Raw genomic sequence first — 18,010 nt, forward strand, 5'->3', positions numbered from 1 at the left:
ATTTTGTTTTCGTTTTCTTTTGTTTTCAAAAACAGCAAATTGGTACTCTATCATACTGCCAAAGTTTGAGACACTAGAACCTAGTACATTTGTCGAAAAAAATGAATCTTGTTAAATACAGCTATAATTTGCTATATTTATCATGCTCTGTATGTTCCTGTTTTAATTTTGAAAAATTTACTGTAAGCTCATCTTAGGATAACCAACACTCAGTTAAAAGTTCATTACCAGCACTTACATTTTCTGGCCTAGGGAACTATTTGTGGGTAGAAATATTTCTCTGCACTTCTATAAAAGAAAAACAGCATACCCAGCTCTTTTATGAGTTAGTATGGATACAATTACTACTCTATAAATGACTGCCCAGGAAATATTAATTGACAGGTTTTCCCATACCAACTCACTTTATATTGGACTACAACTTTATCGTGGAGGAAAAATAATAAAACCTAAATCGCTAAACAACTCGGAACTGTGCATTCATACATATGCATTGCTGCATTTCATTTAGGTACGATAGATGAACCACGTGAAGGATGTGGCGTTGAAGCCAAGCCAGAAGACGGTGAATGGTGGACACATCTAGAAGATGGATGGATGGATCCCGATGTGCACGACCGAAGGAAGATGCTCACTGAGCAGTTATTCTCTAACTAACACTGACCTAGTGTTATTCTCAGGCAAGCCCCGGAGCATGTCCTATCTATTTAAAATTTATGCAATTTATTATTATTCTTATCTACTTGCGCATTTAAGTTTACAGGAGTTGCTTGGAACCTTAGCTGCATGATTCTAGGTACCTATGCTTGAACACTAGTATGTGTAGGTCGCTAGTTGGCTAGGCTAATGGTTCGGTAGAAGTCGAGTGATTTCCTGTCACTCGCGAGAATTATAGGAGTTGAATGTTTACTACATACTGCAACTATAAGGCTCACGGGCGGGGTTGTGGTACTTGTGATACCCCGTCTGTTTAGTGAAAATGGATAAGGCCGCAGTGTGTGGTAGTGGTGGTTAAGCTTTTGAACATACTAACCACATGCCGAGAAATATGGTGGATTCTTGTAGTTGAGGGCGGTGGGCCTGTTCCGTGAAGCGTGAATTGAAGGGAAAAGTCACGTGGGCGAAGCGAGACGTCGATCCCCATGCGTATGTGTTAGGTCTGCCTGGCCAGGTTAACAAATTCGATTCGAATCGTCCGCTTCTCATGGTTTGGGACTGTTTAACCCTTTTGCCACATAGAGTAAGAAGTGAAATATGATGATGATGATCAATATGGTTGGTTGGATGATAAAAGATAATTGTTTTCACTATGTATGCTATTGGATAGATGCTCACCTAGAATGGTTAATTGAACTAGAACCTGCAAGCTAAAACCTGCAATTAAGGATCTACTCTTACTGTTTTTTGGCAAACCAAACCCCTCAAGCCAAAAGCCTTGCATGTCTAGATAAAGGGCTAAGTATACCCTTAATCAGGTAAGCCTTGCTGAGTATTAGTATACTCAGCCTTGCTTGTGGCTTTGTTTTTCATGTGGTACATCTGAGGATGTGATTGATGTCATGTACGGGCTTCATCATGACGTGTTCTATCGTCGCTAGACTATCGTGTATTTTTCTGCTGCACTTGAACTCTGTTGTCTTTTTATAAATTCAAACTTGGTTTGTAATAATAATTCAATTTCATACTCGGTGCTGTAAAATTTGTGGAATGTTGCACGCTCTGAACTGCTTTGTCGATCCTGTTTCAAGTGGTTTAATCGGGATTTTACCCGACAGCACTGCCGGATTACTCCGTTTTAAGTGCGTGTTAACCCTGATTGTCGTTTTGATGATGGTTAGCGCACTTAAGCCGGATTAATTTAGGCGGGACTTCCACAGTTGAGCTCAAAATCTTCTACCCTGAACCCTAATTCCTGGAATCCTTTCTCTGTCCCGCCACCCGATTTCTAATCCCCTACCCATTTCTTTGTGGCCCTCATTCCGCGCGCGCACACGACCGCTGCGCGTGGCCGACCGGGGCCGCAATCGCTGCCGGAGCACGATCGCTCTCTCTCTCTCTCTCTTTCTCTTCCTCTCTTTTTCTTTTTCTTTTCCCTTTTTCCATTTTCCTTTTTTTCTTTCTTTTTCTTTCTCCTCCTCCCTTCCTCCTCTCTCCCTCCTCCCTCTCCTCCCGCATGCTCCCGAGCGCCGCTCGGCCGTCTCACGCCCGGCCCCGGTTCCCCGACCTCGCCACCCCCGCGCGCAGCCACAGCAGCTCGCCGCCGCTCACTCCCCGCGCGCGGTACACGCCCGCGTCCGTGCCACGCCGCCCGCCCGCGCGCACGCGCCTGCTCGTCCCGCTCCCAGCTGCCTCCACGCGCTCCACGTGCGTGCCCGCCTTCACCGCCGGCCGCTCCTGTGCGCGCCCACGCGCACCACGCGTGGCACTGCTCGCCTCGCCGCCCGCCGGCGAGCGCAGCAACAGCCACCAGCTACGCGCCACGCCGACCACCCCTACTCGACCCATCCCATCATCCTGTGGCCGTCTCGCCGCTCACGCCGCCTCTCCATTGCACGCCACTGCCCGACACGTCCCGTACCGCCTCGCCACAAGCGCCGCTCCGAACGCCATTAATGGCTGTGAGCTGCCCCGCCGGCCACCCGACGCACTTAGCCCTCCCCACCGCCTTTCCTCGGCTATAAAGAGGCCCCCGATCTCCACAACCACCACCATGAGCCACGCCGCCCCCTTGCCCCTCCTCTCCGGTCTTGCTGCGCCGCCACCCAGCGCCGCCGTCACCCGCCCTCGTCCCGCTCCCAGCTGCCTCCACGCGCGCCCCCTCGTCCCGCTCTTAGCTGCCTCCACGCGCTCCACTTGCGTGCCCGCCTTCACCGCCGGCCTCTCCTGTGCGCACCCACGTGCACCACCCGCGGCACTACTCGCCGCGCCGCCCACCGGCGAGCGCAGCAACTGCCACCAGCTACGCGCCACGCCGACCACCCCTGCTCGACCCATCCTGTCATCATGTGGCCGCCTCGCCGCTCGAGCCGCCTCTCCGCTGCACACCACTGCCCGACACGTCCCGTCCCGTCTCGCCGCTAGGGCCGCTCCGAACGCCCTTAATGGTTGCGAGCTGCCCCGCCGGCCACCTGACACGCTCAGCCCTGCCCACCGCCTTTCCTCGGCTATACAGAGGCCCCCGAGCTCCACAACCACCACCACGAGCCACGCCGCCCCCGTGCCCCTCCTCTCCGGTCTTGCCGCAGCCGCGGTCAGCAGCGAAGCGGTTGCTCAGGAGAGCCTCAGACAGGCCCGAGACCGGCATATGCAAGAATGGACCCGAAGTGGAACACCAGTCCCGGCAAATGGAGAAGACCATATTCTACTCGGGACGCCTGTCATAGGATGGGGACCGCTCTTGGGAAACCCACAAGCCCCACCCGAGAACCCTGAAGGGTCTACTGCCGCCGTTGAAAGAGAAGCTGCTACGCAACCCTTGGAAAATGGAAACCTTGAGGACGGTGAGCAAGGACTACTCGCACACTCCGTCCCGGAAGAAGGCTCGCCCCGCGAGTAGAACGCCCGACGCCACCCTAGTGTTGTACCCTCCCAGACCCTCTGGCTTAAGTTGTACCCTTTAGTGTGATCCTGTACCTGGACGTGTGGTACGCGTTCTAGTCTTGTCCCCGTGTTGTACCCTCTCTTGCAGTAATAAAGTCGTTTGTGCTTGTTGTGTGCTTTCGGCGGAAGGAAGATTCTGCATTTTCAAAAATACGAATTAAACAACTTAAACATCACGTAATCTTAATCCCAATCTCACAAAGACCCTACCCAATCTTCAAATGGCTTCCCGAAGCGGCACAAGGGCCTCCTGCAACCGGACCCCTGCAGCCGCTGATGCAGGAGTACAGCCTAATGGGAAGAACCCTCCTCAGGAAGAACAGGAAGTGAGCCAGAACAAAGAAGAAAATCAAGGAGAAGTGCCACTGCCACCACCACCACCCCTTGGGGACCTGGTACAGATAATACATAACCAGACCCTCATACTGGAAACACTGGCCAATGCTCTCGTAAACAAGCGGCCACGAGAGCAGACCATGAACGACAAGCTGACAGCTTTTCTGAGGACCAAGCCACCCACCTTTGCCGGATCCAGCAACCCCTTGGATGCAGACGACTGGCTGTGTGTGATCCAAAGGAAGCTCGAGCCGTTCGAATGCCAGGATCGAGACAAGGTTCTCCTGGCAGCCCACCAACTCACCGGGACTGCCTTGGCCTGGTGGGAGAATTACTGTGCCGCTGCCGAAGATGCCTCCACCATCACGTGGAAGGAATTCGTGAAGGAATTCCACCGCTACCATATCCCCTCAGCCACAATGAAGTGCAAGGCAGATGAGTTCCGAGCACTGCAGCAAGGAAGCATGTCGGTGGAAGAGTACACCCATCAGTTCATGGAGCTGGCCTGATATGCACCCGAGGAAGTAGACGATGATGAAAAGAAGCAGGACATGTTCAAGACAGGATTGAACCCAGAACTCCGAACCCTGCTTACCCTTCAGATCTACCCGGATTTCAACACCTTGATGAACAAAGCCATTCTCACAGAGAGAGCCAAAGCTGAAGAAAGGAAAGATAACAAGCGCAAGTTTCTGGAAGGCAAGGCCCGCCAACATGACCGCTTCCAGAAACCAAGAAATTCTAGCTATATGGCACCAAGATATCAGGCCCCAATGCAGTATAGGACCCAGTCTCATGTGACAGGCCCACAGGCCCCTAACACACAGTTTAGGAGCCAGAACACCATAAAGACCCCGCAGAGCAATGCAAGCCAGGTCACCACCAACAACAGTAATGCTAAGGTCTGTTTCAACTGCCGAGAGACAGGGCATTTCATTGCCAACTGCCCATATGCCAAGAACAAGCCTGCTACATCAGCCTTCTCCAACATGGTGAATGGACCAAGGCCAGTTCTGTCAGGTGCCAACCGAGTGCCCATCCGCAACAACAGCAACACCACCAACAACAGTCAGCTAATGAGGCAGCCCCAGCAGTTATTTGGACGAGCATGCGTCAACCACATCAACGCGCAAGAGGCTCAAGGAGCTCAGGGCGTAGTGCTCGGTGAGTACCTAGTCAGCTCAGCTCTTGCAACAGTACTATTTGATTCTGGAGCATCACACTCGTTCATATCCTCAAGTTTTGTGGAAAAGCACAATATACCTACATTACTACTAAAAACACCCCTATTAACCCGGACGCCTGGAGGTGATATCAAGTGTCAACTAGGTTGTCTACGGGTAAGGATCAATTTAAGTGGGTAGAATTTCTAGCAGACCTAGTAGTACTTAAGTCTAAGAGAATAGACGTGATCCTTGGAATGGACTGGTTAAGCTGACACAATGGTCTCATAGGTTGTACTGACAAAGTGGTACACCTAACGAACCCAGAAGGAGTACGTGTAACCTGCCATACCCAGGAAAGTGGATCTAACCCAATGGTGTTTAGCATGGAAGCCAAGTCCTTGGAAGAAGTCCCGGTAATAAACGAATACTCAGTTGTTTTACCTGAGGAACTTCCCAGAATGCCACCAGATAGGGATATAGAGTTTGTCATCGATCTTGTCCCTGGAACCTCTCCTATAGCCAAGAGACCCTATAGGATGGCAGCTTCTGAATTGGCAGAACTAAAGAAGCAACTGGAAGAATTACAATGAATTGGCTTCATCAGGCCAAGCTCGTCGCCTTGGGGAGCCCCAGTCCTATTTGTCAAGAAGAAGGATGTGAGTATGAGGTTGTGTGTAGATTATCGGGCGCTGAACGAAGTTACCATCAAGAAAAAGTACTTCTCTAAGATCGATCTGAGGTCAGGATATTTTCAGCTCAAGATTAGAGAAAGCGACATTCCAAAGACAGCATTTGTCACCCGTTACGGGCTGTTTGAGTTCACCGTAATGTCCTTTGGACTAACTAATGCACCTGCTTATTTCATGAACCTCATGAACAAGGTGTTTATGGACGAGTTAGATAAGTTTGTCGTAGTCTTTATCGACGACATATTTATTTACTCGAAGAGTGTCCAGGAGCACGAGCAACATCTGAAGGTAGTTTTGGAGAAGTTGAGAGCAAACAAACTCTATGCAAAATTCAGCAAGTGTGAATTTTGGTTAGAGAAAGTAGCTTTTCTTGGACATATTCTGACCGCAGAAGGAGTAGCAGTCGACCCTGAGAAAGTCGAAACGGTTTCCAATTGGCAGCAACCAACTAATGTTAGTGAAATCAGAAGCTTTCTTGGATTAGCTGGGTATTATCGAAGATTTATCGAGGGATTCTCCAAGATAGCCTAGCCCATGACGGAACTACTTAAGAAGGAAAAGAAGTTCGTCTGGACAGAATCCTGCGAAAAGAGTTTTCAGGAGTTAAAGCAAAGCTTGACAACCGCTCCAGTACTGACCCTACCGGACATTCATCAGGATTTTGTCATTTATTGTGATGCGTCCCGAAAAGGATTAGGGTGTGCACTGATGCAAGACGGGAAAGTTGTTGCATACGCTTCCCGCCAACTCAGGCCTCATGAGCAGAATTATCCAACCCATGATTTGGAATTTACAGCCGTAGTGCATGCCTTTAAGATTTGGAGACATTATTTGATTGAAAATAAGTGTGAGATTTACACCGACCATAAGAGTTTGAAGTATATCTTCACCCAGCTGGATTTGAACTTAAGGCAAAGAAGATGGTTGGAATTGGTTAAGGATTATAATTTGGAAATCCATTACCACCCCGACAAAGCGAACGTAGTGGCCGATGCCTTAAATCGGAAATCCTACGGACCCAAGGATGATCATCTGCGAGAGGAAATGGTACGATTGAATGCGCACATTGTCCCTCGAGACTCCAGCCACGTGCTGAACGTCCAATCCACACTAGAAGACAGAATCAGAAAGCGTCAAGGTTCGGATAAGGATTTAATGAAGATACGCAAACATACTGGAGAAAACAAAGCACCGGATTTTCGAGTAGATGATAAGGGAACCTTGTGGTATAAGGATAGAATTTGTGTACCCAAAGAAGGGGGCTTCCGGCAAGTGATCATGGACGAGGCTCATAACTCAGCATATTCCATTCACCCAGGATCCACCAAAATGTATCTAGATTTAAGACAAAAATACTGGTGGAATGGAATGAAGGCGAATATTGCACGATTTGTCGCCCACTGTGATACGTGTCAGAGGATCAAGGCCGAACATCAGAAACCAGCAGGATTGTTGCAACCCCTACCCATCCCGGTTTGGAAATGGGATGAGATAGGAATGGACTTTGTAGTGGGTTTGCCCAGAACACAGAAAGGACATGACTCCATATGGGTAATAGTAGACCGGCTCACTAAAGCGGCTCATTTCATCCCCGTACGGACCAACTACGGTGGAGAAAAGCAAGCCAAGTTTTATGTGGAAAATATAGTAAAGTTACATGGTGTGCCTAGCAGAATTGTTTCAGATAGAGGGACCTAATTCACCTCTAGGTTTTGGAAAAGTTTGCATAAAGCCATGGGCACCAAATTGGATTTTAGCTCCGCCTATCACCCACAAACGGATGGCCAAACGGAAAGAGTAAATCAGATAATGGACGATATGTTGCGAGCGTGTGTCCTCACCTATGGCAAGGATTGGGAACAAAGTTTACCCTATGCAGAATTCTCATATAACAACAGTTACCAGGCAAGTCTAGGAATGTCGCCATTTGAAACTCTCTATGGAAGAAAATGCAGAACTCCCCTGATGTGGTCAGAAGTTGGAGAACATGCCCTAGTTAGACCCGCACTCATAAAGGAAGCAGAAGAAAGAGTGGCCGAGATTAGAGAAAAGCTGAAGGCCGCCCAATCTCGACAGAAAAGCTACGCAGACAAGAAGAGACGAGAAATAAGCTTCAACCCGGGAGAGTTCGTCTACCTTAAAGTTTCACCTATTCGGGGAACTCGAAGATTTCAAGTACAAGGAAAGTTGGCCCCTCGGTACATAGGACCATACCGAGTTTTGGAGAAAGTCGGAGCTGTAGCATACCGATTGGAGTTACCAGAAGGAGTATCGGATATACACCCGGTGTTCCATGTGTCCCAGCTAAGGAGATGTTTAAGAGTACCGGAGAAAGAGCATGTGCCAGAAGAAGAGATAGATCTACAAACAGACCTTCGGTACCAGGAAATGCCTGTCAAGATTTTGGACACCGTCACCAGGAGGACGAGAAACTCCGAAGTACGGAATTGCAGAGTCCAGTGGAGCAGACACGGAGTAGAAGAAGCTACATGGGAACGTGGAGATGCTCTAAAAAAGAATTTCCCCATCTGTTTAGGAGCCAGCCGAATCTCAAGGACGAGATTCATTTTAAGTGGGGTAGGTTTGTAACGTCCCGGAAAATTCACCCAGTTAAATCACACGCTAAATATAATTTTCAAAGTCTTTCATCGTTGAGCTAAAAAATCTTCTACCCTGAAGCCAAATTCCCGGAATCCTTTCTCTGTCCCGCCACCCGATTTCCAATCCCCGACCCATTTCTCTGTGGCCCTCGTTCCGCGCGCGCACGCGACCGCTGCGCGTGGCCGACCGGGGCCGCAATCACCGCCGGAGCACGATCGCTCTCTCTCTCTCTCTCTCTCTCTCTCTCTCTCTTCCTCTCTTTTTCTTTTTCTTTTTCTTTTCTTTTCCCTTTTTCCCTTTTCCTTTTTTTCCTTTCTTTTTCTTTCCCCTCCTCCCTTCCTTCTCTCTCCCTCCTCCCTCTCCGCCCGAACGCTCACGAGCGCCGCTCGGCCAGTGCATGCCCGGCCCCGGCTCCCCGACCTCGCCCTCCCACGCGCAGCCGCAGCAGCTCGCCGCCGCTCACTCCCCACGCGCGGTACACGCCTGCGCCCCACGTGCGCCCACGCGTGCGCACGCGCGTGCGCACGCACACTCTCGCCGTGCCGCGGCGCCTCGAGCCGCGCACGCCGCAACACCTGCTCGCCCGCGTCCATGCCACGCCGCCCGCCCGCGCGCACGCGCCTGCTTGTCCCGCTCCCAGCTGCCTCCACGTGCTCCACGTGCGTGCCCGCCTTCGCCGCCGGCCGCTCCTGTGCGTGCCCACGCGCACCACGCACGGCACTGCTCGCCGCGCCGCCCACCGGCGAGCGCAGCAACTGCCACCAGCTACGCGCCACACCGACCACCCCTGCTCGACCCATCCCATCATCCTCTGGCCACCTCGCCGCTCGAGCCGCCTCTCCGCTGCACGCCACTGCCCGACACATCCCGTCCCGCCTCGCCGCTAGTGCCGCTCCGAACGCCATTAATGGCTGCGAGCTGCCCCGCCGGCCACCCGACGCGCTCAGCCCTCCCCACCGCCTTTCCTCGGCTATAAAGAGGCCCCCGAGCTCCACAACCACCACCACGAGCCACGCCGCCCCCGTGCCCCTCCTCTCCGGTCTTGCCGCGCCGCCACCCAGAGCCGTCGTGGCCGCCGTCGCCCGCCCTCGTCGCCCCATCTTTTCGCCACACCCCAGCTCGAGCCAAGGTAGGGATAGGACCCTCTTGGCCCCCTCTCACTTTCCCCCTTCCCCTTGGCCGCCACCAAGCTCCGCAGCGGCACCACCACGGCCGCCGCCGCTTACCGCCGCCCACCCTCGTGGCCGGGCCGCCTCGGACCACCCCGGCCCAAGCCACGGCTGGGATCGGATCCTCTCTCTCCTCCCTCTCTCTTTTCCCTCACTCCAGAGCCACCCTCGCGCCCCGAGCCGCCGGCCCAGGCCGCCGCCGGCGAGCCGCCCCTCCCTCCCTTGTTCTTCAGTCGGGAGGAAAGAGAGGAGGGCAAATATGCCCAAAACCCCCTTCCCTCTATTCTATTTGTTTAAGAACCCTTCCACCCTTTGGCCTTTTGCAAATTAAGCCCTATCCTTTATTATATTTACAAATAAACTCTCCACTATATAAACTTATTTATGAATAAAACCCTACCCTTTTCTAGAATAACCCAAACATTCCCCAGAATTCTAATCAGGTCCTTTCACTATTTACAAACAGGTCCCTGACTCCTTGTTTAACCCCTAAACCTCTCTGTAACCTATCATTTCATGCGCCAAACAATCTCCGATCGACCTGAAACTTTACCATGCCATTCCTATTATAGTTTTGGCCATGCCATTAGGAAACCGTCTAGAAATATTACTCCTATCTTCATATCATAATTGTTTCCGATTCGAGCTCAACGATAAAATTTTTATTTCTTTTTCTTGATTATGTGTTTGTTTGTACGCGTCGTAGATCACGGTATGAATGAGGGAGAACCCATCGATGAGCAGTACTGCGAGCAAGCAAACGAGGACCAGTTCCGCGACCCCGAACCCGAAGGACAGTGCCTCGGTCAGGACTTCCCGGAAGGCTTTGAAGACGGCAAGTTCAATCCCATCCTTTGATGCATATTTTGTCCTAGTTTTTAAAAACAAAACCTATTGGCATGTTTCAAAACTGCATGTTGTTTTGCTGCTAAAACATGGTTGGATAGCCACCCCTTGATTTGTTATAACCATTCCTTGACCACCTAGATTAGTGTCTGAATGCGTTTGGACGTTAATCGCTGCTAGAACGCTTAGGACCTTAAACTCGGTACAATTTATTTTATAAAAAGAAAATGTGTGAGTGTGTGTGGGAAGGGAAAATGTGGAATTTTCGAAAGATGAGTTTAGACAGGATGAATGGCATTTCTGTGTGATTTGCCGATTGGTGTGCTTGTACCTGTGTGGTTAAGCAAGGATGGGAGACATCCATCTTGTCACAACTAAGGACCGAGTTGGTGTGTCATCCCACCTAACTCTATTACCGTGCAAACCACTCGACCGTTGAATGGGCAACGGCTTAGCATAAACCCCACTAGTTAGTCTGATAGCCATCAGGAGAGCTGAGAGCAACGGGTGATCAAGGAAAAGGGATTAGCTCTGTGTGACTTATGCCCTGGTTAAAACCTCTGTGATAGGTAAATGACCCCTTGGTGGATCCCGTGATGGCTAGCCAGGTCTAGCTAAGGTGGGTAATGGCTTTGTTTGGATCTGCACCGACACTAAGGTGATCGAGTTGCGGTACTCCGCTTGTGGGTAAAGTTGCACACCTCTGCAGAGTTAAAATCTATTCGAATAGTCGTGCCCACGGTACTGGGCGAGTTACGGTGTGGTCACATAACTAGTGTTTCTTCTGGGATGGACGGGTTGGCGTGAGTTGTTTTAGAAAAGTGTCCGGCAGTTGTGCCGTGTGCTACGGCGGATGAGGAGTCCGGTAGCAACTAGCAACTTAAAACTGGGATCCTGTGTGGATCAACTCTACGTGTTACTCGGTACCAGAAAACTTGTTTTGAAAATCCTTTCTTTCAAATGAACCCCTGCATAAAAAATCACTTTCCGCAAATTAAACCCAAGCCTTATCCTTGATTTACCCTGTGCATTATATTATGTTTATACCCCCTCTGTGGGTGTGGTTGGACTTGCTGAGTATGTTTGTGCTCACCCCATTCTTAATTTTTACAGACGAAGACCCAGACTTTGTTCCTGAAGACGTCAAGTAGAGGTTCCGTCCTACACCCAACCTTGCATGTGGATAGGGTCACCCGCAGGAAGTTCCGTATGGCGCAAGACTCTGATGACCCCTTTTTCGTAGTTAATATCGTAGTGTGGGTGTTGGTTGTTATCCTCGCGATAGTGGCGCTTCACTGCCCACTTCCGTGTAGAGCTGTACGGTGATGTACCATCTGATATAATAAAAGTGTTATCAGCCTCCTGGGACTGATATTGTATCACTTTTAAGTCTTCTCTTATGAGGGGACGTTTCACGCGGCCTGTCGTACGCCGTCGCTCCGGTGGGCTCTCCGCAAGCCAGCGTCGGGCCGGAGAACGCCTCCGCACGACCGTCACCCGCGCTCCACGTTCTATGGCAGGCACTCTCCGCCGTCCCCGACGCCTCTCCGCACGACGGTGCTCTTCGCAAACCGTCACCGCGCCGGAGCACGCCCTAACTCGCGTTCCACGTTCCAAGGCAGCTGCGATCTGACTATGTAAGTTTCGTATGCCTTCCTCCCTAACTGGTGTTCTACCGATCTCACGGGCCTGCATTTGTCTGATGAATGCTTGTGCGTGCAGATGGGTCCTCTCAACAATAACATTGGTACTATTATTTATTCGGTTCACAATTCCGGACGTTGATAATTCGCTTTTTGATAATTATGCATGTGTGTCAGGACCAGATATGGTTGATGATGCGCGTGATCATAGTCTCATAGAAGAGAACGGAATAGAGTCCGTTCTGCCTCTATGACAGATGATGGTCAAAGAGAGCAACGGAACAGGAAGTAATGTGAGGCGTATAAGAGGAAGAAATGTAATGCAAGCAACAAGGAGAATGAACCAGGTATATCTGATTTTGTGCATACCAATCTTGATACATTTTCTTAGCTGACGACCCAGTTTAGTTTTGTTGCCACCTGAAGCCCTTTTTAAATCTACTGCAGATGGTCCTATTGCTAATGCTAATGCTAATGGTACTGCAGATGGCCCTAACGCAGGACATCACGAGGGGTATGAGCTGTCATCGCGCTCTTTCACAGCCATGTATACTACTGAATCATGATTTTGCCTATCAGTCTAGATTATTAGAGTTAATTTGGCATCGATGCAACTCATTTATTAGAAGCGTTGGGTGCGAAGCTAACCTTACGATATTATATTAACTATAAAAGATCTGCAAGAGATTACGGATGGATAAAGGCATATCTGCGGAATGTTGAAATCTAGCTGTTTGTTATTATGCAGTTCGTGTGTACCAAAGGTCGAATTATTATAACAGGTGATGTCAAAGCATTTTATGAATCTACGATTCTTTGTAACGGATAGTTATATATGTTTTTATAACATACTATATCACTAACTTTTTTATTTTTTTGAAAAATAAATTATGCATCATGTGGACTACAGACTATGCCTGTTAATTATTTTATATTGCAGATTATTCTATACAATATGGCTGATAGGAAAGTTGCCGGGCTACCTGGTTCTGCAGTACATGCCTATGTGGAAGAGTATCGATAACACAGAAATTGTTACGGTGAGTATACTACTTTATGAAAAAAAAAATTATGGTTTCTTTATTAATTGTTACTATCAATCACATATGGATGTATACTTATGTGTCTGAGAACTTCATCGATTTGTTGGCGTCAGACGTGAATTGTTATAAAAAAACTATTTCCTGCAAACGTAAAAGATTATCTTAGCCGCATCATAGGAAGGGATACAAATTAAAATTTGCGATATATTTGTTTGTATATTTAATTGAATTTTGGTGATAGTGGTGTACTTACAGGTTTAATACTTTTTGTAACAACAACAACGTTATATACGATTACTGTTATTTGTTGGCAGATTTACTTCTTTTACACTTGATCTTTTACTTCCTACGTCTTATACTTCCTGTAGCAACGCACGGGTATAAACCTAGTGAACATCTAAACCCTCTCTTTACCTCACATGCAGGCCCGGCCCTGGAGGGGGGCGAGCGGGGCGGCCGCCCCGGGCCCCCACTCCAGGTATACATGTATAGTATACGTTTGAGGCTAGAGTGCAGTTACTCCAAAATTCCAATCGTCAGTTTCCTTTCCCCGCTCGCAGCAAATCGCGATCTCGGCGTCGGCGTCTATCTTTCCGTGTTCCACGCTTGCTTCTGCAGTTCCACGCCCGGCCGCCGCGACTGTCGAGGCCGGCTGCGCGACGACGGCCAACGAGCGACGGCAGGCTGCAGGCAAGACGCAGCGCTCGAGGCTCGACGGGAAGCCTGGACCGGCCAACCAGTGCTGAAGCTGAATTGTTGTCTGCTGATGCACGCAGGCACGCAGCACGCAAGCGTCAAGGCGGCAGGCAAGTTATATTCATCTATAATCTATTCATGTTAGTTTAATTCCATAATCGTTTCTCTCCTGGATCAATCTTGTCTTCTTCTTTTTTTTTTAATTTACTACACAGCCCATTCATAGCTAACTTATTTTATCTTTAATTTCAGCATAAAGTACTATCATGTCATCTAGAAATTATTGGATGAAATCGATATTGATACTATCGTCACCCACTTCGCATCTAAAATACTAAAAGAAAATTTTGAGGTAATCTATAGATTGCTCGGTATTAATATTTTATGATACTATTTGTCCATATATTATTTATTTATTTATTATTACTAAGGGCCCTTAGTATAAATCTCGCTCCGAGCCCCCAAAATCTCAAGACCGAGCCTGCTCACATGGTATTTGAAATATCCATACATTTTTGCTCGAGTATACATATTACTGGCATCACTTCCTAGATTATCCATGTTATCTGGTATCACGTTCGACCATGTATTCTTATTCAGGTTATTCCATATGTTTTTTAAAGAAAAAGAGAGAGAAGCTAATGGAGCATTTAGGTGTTTTTGAGCAGTCCAGCAATTGTTTTTTTTTTCATTTTTCATTGGCTACCCAACTGGTGTCTAGTGGCTCTCCCAGCCCTCGCTCCCAACTGTCGCGAGCTGGATAGGGTCTGGGGATGGCCGGACGCTATCTTTGACGGTTTGACTCTTCGTCACTCGAAGGTGTCAAGGCAACATGGGCTCCTTTCTTGTCCTATTACTTTGGAATTTACTTGTAATAGTTGAAAACCAGACGACGATTTTGCATGCAGTTGAAGTACTACTGCCATACAGACAGAAGAACTGGCCACCTTATGTACAGACATGGAAATGGACAGTGTGAAAACTGAAATATACAGATCTATGTTCCCACGTTCCAAACAAAATATACATATTCCGGTAGAAGAGTCGAAGCATTTCAGCTTGACAGCGACCTACTATCTATAGATACCTTAAGACTTCAGTTACTACCTTCACACCTTCCATCCCCTCCTGGAATTCTAGTCACACCAAGTATGTCTGAAATTGAGAGATGGGTCAAAACACATCAGTAATACACCAAAGATCAAACATGGGAGTATGGACGTGGGAACATAAACAAAATGGATATCTAAGCAGACTGGTAAAGTACAAAAGATGATTTTTCTTTGCCATGCCAATTTTTATGGCACTAATTATATCACAAGAAATCCAAATACAGTGTACATGATTTCTTTCGCCTAGAATATTTTTTAAAGCAACCCAGTAATTAATACATCAAACATGCAGTTACCTAATATTGCAAGTTGTAACTACCAACAAGTACATATCAAAAAGTTCAAATAAACAGAACAGCGATACAGAGTTCAGTTGGTGCTCAAAACTAAAGCTCTTTCTACGGATCTATGCAATCACAGCACAGCACACCTAAGGATGCATATATATTGTTCATTGGAGTATTGGATATTAACTGGCTCTTGAAAACAATTTCATTATGACCTGGACTCCTAAGCTAATGAAATAAGAAGGAAGAACCTATCTCATGCAAAAGCAAACCAGTTATGTCACTATATTTAATATGGTATTACAATGTATGCAAACATCGTGAATTATACAGAGAGCAAAATATGGCTATGGTCCAGACTCGAAAGTTGCAGATCGAAGCTAATGGAACGAGATATGTGCCTATGCCACCACATGATGCAAATAATATGTTGAGGAGTGTCTAGCATTGGTGTGTACTTCCATAACATGCATCTTTAGGTATCGTGGAGATTTTTGAACTGCTTAGGCATATAAACTCTTGCTAAGAACATAACTAAACAGCAGGTTGTCCACTAATAGCACAAAAGGCCTTGATGAACCATCAACGCACCATGTCAACACATAAAACCATCAAGGCCTCATTTTTGAATGCTCATAAAAAAAAGAAGTAACTAAACCGCAACAGTATTCAACTAACAGACTAACAGTAAGCGCCCAGTGGAAACTAATCTTCTAGATGCCAAAAGTAAGGTCTCACATCAGCACTAAAAACAAATATAATGCCATTGTTTAGTTTGTGCCAACTAACAGTAAGCGCCCAGCGGAAACTAATCTTCTAGATGCCAAAAGTAAGGTCTCACATCAGCACTAAAAACAACTATAATGCCATTGTTAAGTTTGTATCATGTATCGATGAACAAATATGCAAGTAATAAAGAGACGTGCAGGACCAAAACAATATCATGATAATAGCATTTGCATGCACTGACAAGTAATTGACACATTTGGTCATAGGTTGGTTAACCAAACAGAAATAGAGTTTGTAGCCCAGGAAGATGAAAGGAGAGGGCATCATACCTAGGAGGACGATGTGAAGCCGTTGGAAAGTCCTTCATTCTCAACTGTGTGCAGGCGAGCCTCTTCTTGTGCGATGTCTGCTTCAAGAGAGACCTTGGCAATGGCTGAAAAATGTAAAATCATGTATAAGCAGGCAACATATTTATCCTGGTAGATTACATTGGATAACTCTCAACGAATATGTTATCCAAACACCCAGGATCCAATACCTTGAACAGAGCTACCATCAGAAGCAACAGAAAGCTCGGATTCAACCTCAGAGTCTCCAACAAGGCGAAACTCAACAACTGACTTGAAATCTTCCCATGGCTTCACCCAAACCTTTGCTCTGTACAGACTCTTTTTTCCAGCATCAGCAGCCTCCAATACCAGGTCATGCAGTGTCCCGGTCACCACCTGCCGCTTCGATTTCAGCACCCGTGTCAACTCCAAAGCAGCACCCTGCACAAGAAAATTCTCGGAACATTATAGAACTCAGAAGAAACCCAGCGCGGTGTGCATCCATGGAGAGAGTTATCATCCTACTAGGCTACTAATACGAGAAAACACTGCTATCTTTTCGAGTCACGTCCCGGTCCCAGTATATAGTCCAATTGAGAACAAACTAAAAGTTCAATTTCTCCTTGGAATAACATGAAACAAGGACCAAATTACTAGGCATTGCATATGTGGCTCATCATATTTTTTTTCTCACACAGTTCAACAAAACTAGAGAATTCAGCTATTAGATCTCGAAACTTGGTTCTAGTATAGTATCCAGTAAACCATGCTCTCAAAGGGGACCAAGTTTAAGAACTCCAGCAAAAAGTTGCTGGAATTGAAGCCAGTTGGCGAATTCATGGACCTAACTTTTCCCCCTCTCGAGGGAGGACGTTCGTTGACCTGATCGGGTGATGTCACCTCGCAAGTCAATGCAATTCACTCGCCGTGCATATAGAGTTCACACCCACTGAATCGGTGTCGACACCGGGGGGAGAGGGGGAGAGCGCGGGGATGCGCACCTGGTTCCTGTTGTGGTGGGCGATGGCGAAGCGCGCGGCGTCCTCGGCCTCGGCCCGCTCGCGGAGCGCGGCGAGCACGCCCCGTACGAGCCCGCTCTCGTCCCCGCCGAGGTGGAACCCGGAGACCGCCGCGGCGGCGGAGGCCAGGAGGAGCGCGGCGGCGAAGAGGGCGGCGCGGCGCGGCGCCATCGTGAGCCGAGCTGCCTACCTAACCTGCCTACCCACCAGCCGGTTGGTTGGCTGGTTCGCGTCGGCGGCGTGTGGCGCTTGGCTGCTGCTCCGGCTGGGTGCCCGTGCTCGTGCTCTCGCTTTGCTTGGGATGGTGGGGAAAGCGAGCTGCCGCGGGGTGGACCGGTGGTGGGGGCAGGTTGGCGTGGAGGCGGCAGCGACGCGTGATCCGATCGGAGCCGTCAGCGCTTCGGGATCGGGCGGCGGGGTCCCGACGCGGAGGCCGGTTTGTCCTCTTCCGGGCTATGGGCCGAGCCCAACTGCCCAAGCGTGTCGGTTCGAGCCGCCGAGAAGGCCGCCGCGGGTTGTTGCCTTCGTCTCCGGCGGCGGCGCCACCGCGTCACGGGCTCACGGCACTGCGATGTCCACCTCTCAGTTCAAGTGTTCAACCCACGGTCCCCTTCTAGTACATCCGAAGCTTCTCGTTATCTCGAAGCGTAAGTTGTCAACACGGGCCGCTAGGGATACATAACCTCATCAGATACGCATACACGGGCCGTAAGTTGTTTCGAATAGAAGCGCTTGGAGACTAACT

General features: G+C 48.7%; 1 protein-coding gene across 1 annotated transcript; it reads right to left on the reverse strand.

Annotated features, from left to right (window-relative positions):
• Positions 1–14,642: 14,642 nt before the first annotated feature.
• Positions 14,643–17,884, reverse strand: LOC120698713 (cysteine proteinase inhibitor 3-like). The gene is made up of 4 exons (XM_039982423.1): positions 17,248–17,884; positions 16,456–16,687; positions 16,247–16,350; positions 14,643–14,944 (listed from the first exon to the last, which is right to left on the reverse strand). Exons 1-3 carry the CDS (start codon positions 17,434–17,436, stop codon positions 16,247–16,249), a joined length of 525 nt encoding a protein of 174 aa, XP_039838357.1. The 5' UTR covers positions 17,437–17,884; the 3' UTR covers positions 14,643–14,944.
• Between the last annotated feature and the right edge of the window lie 126 nt (positions 17,885–18,010).

This window comes from Panicum virgatum, chromosome 3K (genome assembly GCF_016808335.1).
Source record: "Panicum virgatum strain AP13 chromosome 3K, P.virgatum_v5, whole genome shotgun sequence".
Classification (NCBI taxonomy): Eukaryota; Viridiplantae; Streptophyta; class Magnoliopsida; order Poales; family Poaceae; genus Panicum; species Panicum virgatum.

What these genes read in the sequence shown, in the direction of transcription:
- LOC120698713 (XM_039982423.1), bottom strand. Translation starts at nt 17,436, where the DNA reads ATGGCGCCGCGCCGCGCCGCCCTCTTCGCCGCCGCGCTCCTCCTGGCC. An exon ending in CCCACCACAACAGGAACCAG is followed by an intron (nt 16,688 to 17,247) that starts GTGCGCATCCCC and finishes TTTCTTGTGCAG; the next exon opens with GGTGCTGCTTTGGAGTTGAC. An exon ending in TGATGGTAGCTCTGTTCAAG is followed by an intron (nt 16,351 to 16,455) that starts GTATTGGATCCT and finishes TACATTTTTCAG; the next exon opens with CCATTGCCAAGGTCTCTCTT.